A 9,474-nucleotide genomic window follows, 5' to 3' on the forward strand; every position below is an offset into this window, starting at 1 on the left:
CACTGGTGGTTCGTAACCAGGTTATAACTAAAGCTTCAAAATGCAAAAAAAAAAAAGAAAAAAGAAAAGAAACAGGGGCAAGAGAAAAATAATAGAGAGTAGGGCCTAGGCAATTTATTGAAATAGCATTTAAAGTCAAGCAAGCTGTTCATTGGATGATCAAAAATGTAAGACCATAGCCCTAAAAAGGATAGATCTGTGCAAAAATATGGCTTTAATGACATTTTCTTTCAGGCATTCACATTGTCATGACTTCCTGATGGCAAAAGCAAAAAAAGGCTTTCTGTCTTTGAACGTGGCAGGATTGATGACCTGCAAAAGCAAGGCCTCTCACAATGTGCCATCACTGCTGAGCTTGGCTTCATTAAGACAGTCATTTTGAATTTCTTAAAATGTTCCTGAGGGCTGGGGCGGCACAGTGGTGGTTAGCACTGATTGCCTCACAGCAAGTGAGTTAGTTATTAGTTGCTTCTAAGATCAAGATTTACAACCAATCTTGAGAGCACCTTTTAATCATTGATATATATGAACCTACTGTGTCCATGTAGTTATTGGTTGCATAATTGTTTTGCAGAATTAAAGTACAAAGATACAATTTTTTGATGCAAATGAGTAGACTGGGTAGATTAGTAGACTACCTCTTTTTAATTTTTTTGCTAAAACTCTGAGACTTTTACTGCATAAAAATATGAATGCAAGACTTTTAATGACATACTTTTATACTGTTATGTCTGTACTCTTATTTAAGGATCTGAATTCATATTTACTATTGACTACACGTACTGGTTAAACTAAGGCAGGTGACCCTCAGAGACCTGTGAACTTGCTGTAAAAGGCTGGATGTCAGCATTAATACGAGCCTGATTGCACAAGCTGTTAAAGTGAGATTACTGTGCAGTGGAAGTTCCCGGGTGTGATGTGCTGCTGTAACTAAGGTGCAGCTGAGTAAATGTTTTCATAACTGGACAAATACAGATGCTATCTTGGTTACAATAGCAAACAACAATATTGAGAAATAATGAACAAGACTCAGCAAGACACTATGAGGTACTAGAACTGAGCATGAATAGAAATTTATTTGTTCTCACAATCACAGTCATGGATGAAATGATGCCTGGTGTGTGTCTTACACCCACATCATTCCATGTCATAAAGTCACGATGATCTAAAATAGCATTGTTAACAAACCGCTCACAGCTCTGTTTTCACATGATACAAGCTAAATGTGTGTTTTTACACAATGCGTTTTATGACAATGAACTGCTTCTGTTGGATCAATTGTATTCAATAGAAAAGATTTTTTAAGCGGTGAGGAAACTCTAGGGAGTAAAACAGTGATGGGATCAGAAGGTGAAGGCTTTCCAGTTGCAGCTCGTCCTGTTTTTTTCACTTCCAAGATTTTTCATCTAGTCAGAGTCACTGCTGCTGCTGCAGGAGCTACTGGAAGACTACAATAAAGATACAGACAAAGACAACAGACAAAAGGAGTCAATAAACTCAAATCATGTACAAAGCACAGGTTATAACAGTTTTATATATAGTCAATCAGATGCTATAAAAATGAAGCTATCATTCAGGTCTTGACTAAGGTTTTGCCAATAAATTATATAAAAAAAGCCTTGGTTGTATTGTACAACAGAAAAAAAAAATGTTAAGATTTGCAGTAAAATCAAATTTTCTGAGCAGTTAACATGCAATGCACTCTTACCCCATGGCTGTCCTTTCCTTTCTTGTGGCATTTGCCATGCTTCTCACCATGCTTGTGCTTATGACCATGCTTGTGCTTGTGCTTGTCCTTATGTCCATGTCCATGTCCATGTCCATGTCCATGTTCATGGCCATGTCCATGTCCGTGTCCATGTCCGTGGCCCGGTCCGTGGCACTGTCCGTGGCCCGGTCCGTGGCCCGGTCCATGGCCCGGTCCATGGCCCGGTCCATGGCACTGTCCTTGGCCCGGTCCATGGCACTGTCCGTGGCCCTGCTCGTGCCACTGTCCTTGACCTTGATATGGCCCAGGTCCATGTCCAGGCTGAGGAGGGTAGTTAGGTGGTGGGACAGTGCCTGGAGGACATTGAGGGTAACCCACCGGCATCTGCTGAGGATGGTTTGGGTATCCGGGGGGATATGGATTTCCTAAACATAAGGAGAAAAATCAGTCATGAATCAACATTTTTTTGGAAAGTGTGATCAAGTATGTAAATCACATCCAGTATAAACTGTCAGACAGAGGCTGTGTTTACCTTGGTTGTGTCCGTACATTTCGAACGTCAGAAAGAGATCCTGAAAGTGGAAAAAAAATTTTAAAAACACTTTAAATAAGGCAACAGCTCTTTACATGCACGTACGCAAACTTTTCACAAGGTTAAAAAAATGCTTCAAATCCTCAACAGAGTTTCAAATGTGAACTTACTGTATGCTAGAGAGCAGATCAACAGATGCAGCCGTCACCTACTGGTGCTTTTTATGTGCAGCTGCACGTCAGCCTGAGACAGTCCTTTTTATATCACAAGGGGCAGCGCCTGAACTGCCGTTAGAGCATTTTTACTTCATGATCTACGTGGGAGTGTATAATAGTTAACATACAGTCAGAGTGAACCATGTACAGTCTTTTATAAGGATATCCACACCCACATGCCACCTTTTGAGATGTTGTTGCTCTGCTTGCTAACACCCAAATTCCATAACATTTCAATCTTTTCTTTAGAATACTTACATGATAAAAACCACTGATGTTTTTCTTGTTATTAGATATGTTTTGATTTTGCAGCTTCCAAACTATTGAAACATTTGAACACCTGTGGTCTTTTGTCATAACTGGGAGTATTGAATCCCGAGTCAAAACCTAGGAATCTGACAATAATTTCAAAGTTTAAACTAAACGCTGATCCATCTATCAAGTGTACTAAATGTTACATTGCACTTTCATTTCTGTAATCAAATTCACACAACACCACTCACTGGGATTAGTTCAGAAGTACAACATGTTTGAAATGTTTTGTCCATGGGTGCAGATCCCAGGGGAACGTGAGCATGAACTGTCTCCCCCCCCCCCCCAATAAAAATAACCTAAATTATTAAAAATTGCACAAATGTATTTTCAGACTTGACATTCTTCACATTTTAGTTTCACATCTAAAAAGAAATGATTGAAATGGTGGAATTTGTGTGGTTTATGGTGGCATGGTATGAGTTGCATACCAGCAAAGAAAGAAATCACTTTTGTTCCGCCCCAATCCTGACATTGGATCTGCACCCCTGTTTTTGTCCATCGAAGAAATAGCTTTATTACAAGCCAAACATGTCTAGGTAATAAAAACTGGATTCAGGTGAGAGTACAGGGAAGTGCAGGGTGTGTAACTATGAGTGAAAAACATTGCTGAACAAAGGTCTTACATCAACCTTCCCTGCGCAAATAAAGATAAAATAAGTACACATTGACAGATAGGGGCATACAAAGTAATAAGAAACAATCGAGGTCAAATAAAATAGATTATATAGCTTTATCGTGAGACGAGAAACCAGTTTTATTTGACAAACATGAACAATTTCGATCTTCAAACAACTCAGATACATTTAACAAAAGGCTGTTGTTTTAAAATGATTGAAAGTGCTACTGCATTAACTACTGTAAAAGTCTTTTCAAAAAAAGACAGCCAATAAGATACAAGATAAACTTTATATTTTTTCACTGCATACAGTATTGTTACCTAAAACCACTGTCTCATTCTATGCCTGTGCTTATGACTACATCATCGGATTAAGCACCACTGAATCATGTAGCTTACTTTAGTGTCTTAAATCAATGTTGTAATTTCAGTTCAGTCATTTGTGTCCAAACTACAGGAGAAGTAAATAACATTGACCATCTTGTGACAATACAATGTTCTGCTGGGAAACCTTTGGACCTGGCATTCATGTGGATGTTACTTAGACATGTAGCACCCACCTAGACCAGACCAGACAACCCCACCCCATAGCAATGACACTTCTTGATGGCAGCAGCCATCCCCAGCAGGATGCAGCCTGACACAGACACACACACAAAAACGCTTTCGGCACAACTAAAAAAACATGAAGAACAGCACAAGGTGTTGACCTGGCCTCCAAATTCACTAGATCCCAAAGTGATCAAGTATCTGTGGGATGATCCACAGAGGCCCCTCCCCTCAACCCACAGGACCCAAAGGCCCCTACTAACAACTGTTTCCAGACACCACAGGACACCCTCAGAAGGCCCATGTCCATTCTCTGATGAGTCACAACTGTTTTGGAGGCACAAGGGAGACCTACAAGGTTGCACTGTTGCCATCCAGTGGTAAGGAAAAGCATTATGCTGTAGTAGACAGCTGTGAACACTGTCACACCAGGTGGAAGCCTCTGAGTCTGGAAAATGAAGCTACTGCAAAATTGGCAAAAATACTGCAGTTCATTGAATGGTAAAAATGGTCAAATTTAAGCAAAAATAAACATGTTTACAGTTTGATATAAAACAACAACAACAAAAACAATCGTTTTCCACACAGTGGGGAAATTTACAGTGTTGCAGCAGCAGACAGTTTAAGAAAAGTGCACACTAGAGATAAAGAAGTAAGCATTAAATACAAACACAAAAAGTAGAAAAACAAATACAGTTGCACAGATTTTAAAGACGTTACGGTCTGTGTATCCAGTATGTGTGTGGTCTACTGGGAACATACTTGGTTTTACAGCCTCACAGCAGGAAGGGAGGACTGCGGTACCGCTCCTTCACACAGCATTGGTGAAGCAGTCGGTTGTTGAAGGCGTGGCCCTGTGCTGTTATCGCGCCATGGAGGAGGTGGGACTGGTTTTCCATCAGGGATGACAGCTTTGCTTCCATCCTCCAATCACCCAACACCTCCACAGGCTCAAGAAGGCAGCCCAGAACAGAGCCGACCCTCTTCACCAGTCTGTTGAGTGTCTTCTCACAGGAGTCCTCTCTGCACTCTGAAGGACCTAAGTGTTCATGGCAGGTAGAGTCTGCTCTGACTTTTCTTATAAAGTGCCCTAGCATGGTCAGTCCAGTCCAGTTTTTTGTTTAGGTGTTATTGCTCTACTATATCTATGTCCATTCCCCGGCAGACACCGGTCTGTATGATACGTGTTTGTCTCTGTTGGTTTGACCCACCTTCAGCTAGAGGCAGTTTGGCACCAGACTACAAAGTTTTTTAATTAACTCACCTGTTCAATTGTGCAATCTTACGAAAATTTAAAGTTACTCAATACCTCTTTGAATGACAGGGGACGGACTGCGCTGTCAGAGGTCACTAGTCGCTAGCTGTGGTCTCTTGCCTAGCCTTCACCTGAGCTAATGATGTCCTCTCGGTTTATGGTTTTGGTGTCTTTTGAAATAAAATTGATGCAAGCAAATATTTTGACATGCCTTGCTGCCTGCTAATTGTACTAACAGAACATCAAACATAGGCTCCACTTTTTTTTAGTGTGCAAGTTCCTAGTCATTTTTATGTGGTGGTATAAAGTGACTGTGCTCAAGTTGGTTTTGTAGCTGAAGTGGTTAAACATATTTATATTTAGCCAGCCAATGAATTAGCCTTAGGTTATCCTTCCAGCAAGACTCTGCCTATGTTTACAAGGCTAACAGGAGCTTGCCATGGTTGTTTAAACTGTTTGAACTTAGGGTGATAATAACTTAACCAAAGTGTGTCTGTGTCAGGTTGGAAACCGGGTATGTCTTGTTAATGTTACTTATGTTAAGTAATCCTAATGTCATATGAGTAATGTAATGTTCAACAAAAAGAATTTAAAACTACCAAACTTAATGCCACAGATGTTGAAGTAATGTGAGATGCCAGAGTCTGCGACATTTAACTTGCTAAACAGGTCATTGACATAGTGACTTTGGATTTAAAAGTGAGACACACCAATCAAACGAGAGGGCGGGATGTACAAATGAGACACAAATGAGACGCTGTATGAGAAGAAGAGTTTGTTTATTTAACAAACAGGTTTTTGTATGACATTAAGAATGTTGAAGATTTTCGGATGTTTCAGCCAGAAATCTTCACCTAGTCAGAGTCACTGCTGCAGGAGCTGCTGGAGGACTACAGGAGGGACACAAGAGACAGATGTTATTTGTGTTTTTAGTTTTAGTAAATAATTATTGTGCCATCTTTAAATTTGACAGTTGCAGCTCATACTCCAGGTATTAGCCCTGGAGTGACTGGAGTAACTTTGCATAAATAATCTTTTTCAGGTTTTCAGGCTGCAAAATGCTTCACTTATATCCAAACAAAATACATCTTACCCCATGACAGTCCGTTCCCTTCTTGTGGCATTGTACATGCCTGTGGCCACGTCTGTGCCTGCGGCGGCGCCTTCTCGCCACTCCAACTGCAGTGACGTGTCCGTGTCTGTGGGGGCCACCACCAGGTCCATGCCCAGGTCCATGCCCAGGCCCATGTCCAGGCCCATGTCCATGGTTGTCTTTTTTAGAAATCAGTCACCAATAAACATTTAGGATATTTACAGTAAAAAATAGTGATCTCAGAATAATTTGAAAAAGGAATGACAGCAACTCTGTTATTTACCTTGCCTGTGTCTATACATTTCAAAACTTCAGACCCAGAAATTCAAGAATCCACACAACTCCCCTGTGAGAACAAAAATCACAAAATTCAGAGATGTAACGGTAACCTACAGCAAAACAGAGGATTTGTCAAAATGACAAATAAAATTATCTACAGCACATGAATGCTGGAATCGTCAAAGTTACAGAAAAACAGATCATCAGCACAGAGGTGAACTTACTTTGCTGGAGAGCTGATCCACTGACGGAGGTGTCACCTGCCCCTCTTTTTATGTCAAGCCACACCTTGCCTCAAGCTGTCTTGTCACATCATTGGGGGCAGTGCCTGAAGTCCCCTCGGGATATTTTTGCATATGTGTCGTTGTGCACACTCTGAAAATACTAAAAACAAATATACTTTTTTAATCTCTGTGCTGGTGGCCTCATGAGCACACATTCTGTTCAACTCCTACACAGTTGTCAGGTTGAATGTGTTTTATTTTTCATTGAATTAGTGGTCTGTGTATGTAATATCATCTCTGAACAGTGAGTTTGAAAAGCTAGTTTTTTTAATACTAAAACAAACAAAAAAAAATAATAATTTTTTTTTCTTCCGGACATGAAGTAGGGCTTTTAATTAGAACTGTTTGTTTTCATTGCACACCACTCTGGATTATACTTCAACAATCTTCACATTCATCACGTTGGACAAATAATAATAGGCTATTTTTAATTTATTCATTATGTCCTTGTAACCTTACGTGTGTGCACATGCTTGAAATACCTGGGTTTGGTCAGCGTTGGCTTTGTCAGAATGTACTTTTTAAAACACAATCAGACTGACTCATTTTATACATACTGGTCACAACTCCAAAACACGTGCTTAGGGGTCTATAGTGTCCCGGATGTTCCCCAAAACCCCGCCAGCACCCCACATATGAATAACTGAGACGTTTGTTGTTACTTCTGTTTTTTTGTGTGTGTTTTTTTTTTCTAAACTGTTATTTATTGAGTAATTTATTTAATTAATTAATTTATTCCCCCCCTTTTTTTTCTTTTTTTTTCTATTTAATAGATAAAGGTTCTGTATAATTCTTATCATGGAAGATATTATTCATCTTATTATAATTAAGCAAAACATAATGTAACAGATAGCGTTGAATTCTTGTCACCCTCTCCACTCTTTGTTTACTAGTATTGCAATTTATTTATTTATTTATTTTTATTTAGGGTTTTTTTTGTTTTTTTTTCTCTTTCTTTCTTTCTTCAGTTTTTTTTAAATATTATTTTTAATTATTTTTTTATTTTTATTTTTATTTATTTTTTTATTTATTTTTTCTCTTCACCCACCCACCCACCCACCCACACAACACAACACGTACAACTAGCACAGTTTATTTTGTTCAATGTTCTACACTGTTTTTGTCCTTGTCTTGTAAGCACCTTGCTTGTTTTTCTAAAGAAAAAAAAAAAAAGAATGTACTTTTTGTCTGTTCTCAAATCCTCAAAGACAAGTCTTGATAAGCAACAGTGGTACATATGCAAGATAAGGTAGCTTATCAGTTTTATATCAAAGAGCCCAAGTCATTTTTATATCTAGGCCTATTAAGGAAATATTAAACATGACTTATTAAACTATATGTTGGTCTTTAGGAAGTCACATCATGACAGAAATAGTCTGTCAAAAAAAAAAAAAGTCTCCAATCAGGAGATAAGTATTGAGTCAGGCCAGGACTTCAGGTGAGCAATTTCATGGATTTCTTCTTAAGTCTGTAGAGAGTAAGTCAGGCCTATAGAAATAATTCTCATGGCCTCCTTAAGGGAGTCAGGTGTAAAGTCTAAAACCTGGTCTTCAGAATGTTGCATGGCAGGCCTCAAGCCTGTATACCTCCATTCTCAGGGAACTGAAAGACTTGAGGGAGTCAAGTCTCCTCTAAATGAATTATCTTGGGTTAAACATTTCGGGTAGCCTTCCACAAGCTGCTGTTGTAACTCTAGGCGTCTTTGCTTGCACATGTTTTATCAGTTGTACATACAAATGATCAATTGAATTGCCCAGGGCATTGTGATGGTCCTGATGTTGTTGTCCTTTAGAAGTGTGCTTGGGGTCGCTGTCCCACTGGAAGACCCAACTGCGACCAATGTTTACTAACTTGCTGAATTTTTGAAATGTTGCAACAATATACCCATAGTAACGGATAACATTTCAGCGTTTAACATGATTATCTCAGAGATAGTTGTGGACAAACTGCTACACCTGCCCTGCCCTGGAGACATGGGAACCTGCAAAACAGACCAAACAGACTTAAAAACAGCTGTTACCCCTGGGCCGTTCCAACTGAGAATGCTGCTAATTTATAATTATGTGCAATATCTTGTATTTGAAACAACATAAAAGTTTATTATTTTTAGATGGCATACTATTTGTTGCCCTGATATTTGTATCTTTGTGGATATTTGGTGGCTGTGTGAATGGATATCTTTTATGTTTTTTATTTTAGCAATGCTCAGATGGGGCACATCTAATTTTGTTGTATTGATGTACAATAACAATATAGCATTCAATCAAAAGCTTTTCCTCATAGTTAACAAGTGCAATGTTGTCAGGAAACAAAACCTCTATTCTGTCTTTGACGTGGTTACATATTTGTAGTCAGCTGTAAAGTCTAAAATCTAGTTTTGCAGGGTGTCACATGAAAGGCCTCAAGCCAAACCATACATACTTCAGTTGTCAAGGACTTGAGGGAGGCAAGTCTCCTTTAAACATAAACACATTTTCAGTTCTGCCTACAAAATATCTACTGGATTAGTCAGGACTTTGTGAAGGCCAGTCCAGTGTCCTGACTTTGTTGTCCTTAAGCCTTTGGAAGTATACTTGGGGAACCTGTACATATGGAAGACTGAGGTCTTGAGATGCTTCAATATATCCA

General features: G+C 39.2%; 1 protein-coding gene and 1 long non-coding RNA gene across 2 annotated transcripts; both read right to left on the bottom strand.

Moving 5' to 3' along the window:
• Positions 1-291: 291 nt before the first annotated feature.
• Positions 292-2,549, bottom strand: LOC311488625 (uncharacterized protein). The gene is made up of 4 exons (XM_084545441.1): positions 2,411-2,549; positions 2,241-2,280; positions 1,709-2,133; positions 292-1,448 (listed from the first exon to the last, which is right to left on the bottom strand). Exons 2-4 carry the CDS (start codon positions 2,257-2,259, stop codon positions 1,407-1,409), a joined length of 486 nt encoding a protein of 161 aa, XP_084401567.1. The 5' UTR covers positions 2,260-2,280; positions 2,411-2,549; the 3' UTR covers positions 292-1,406.
• A 3,030-nt stretch (positions 2,550-5,579) lies between these two features.
• On the bottom strand, positions 5,580-6,801 carry LOC311487763. Its single transcript, XR_014699056.1, has 4 exons — positions 6,787-6,801; positions 6,567-6,629; positions 6,284-6,462; positions 5,580-6,080 (listed from the first exon to the last, which is right to left on the bottom strand). It is a non-coding gene; the product is annotated as an uncharacterized lncRNA (long non-coding RNA).
• Positions 6,802-9,474: the final 2,673 nt, after the last annotated feature.

Source organism: Chelon labrosus, assembly GCF_963514085.1.
Source record: "Chelon labrosus genome assembly, chromosome: 5".
Taxonomy (NCBI): domain Eukaryota; kingdom Metazoa; phylum Chordata; class Actinopteri; order Mugiliformes; family Mugilidae; genus Chelon; species Chelon labrosus.

What these genes read in the sequence shown, in the direction of transcription:
- LOC311488625 (XM_084545441.1), bottom strand. An exon ending in AAGGAAAGGACAGCCATGGG is followed by an intron (nt 1,449 to 1,708) that starts GTAAGAGTGCAT and finishes TCTTTATTGTAG; the next exon opens with TCTTCCAGTAGCTCCTGCAG.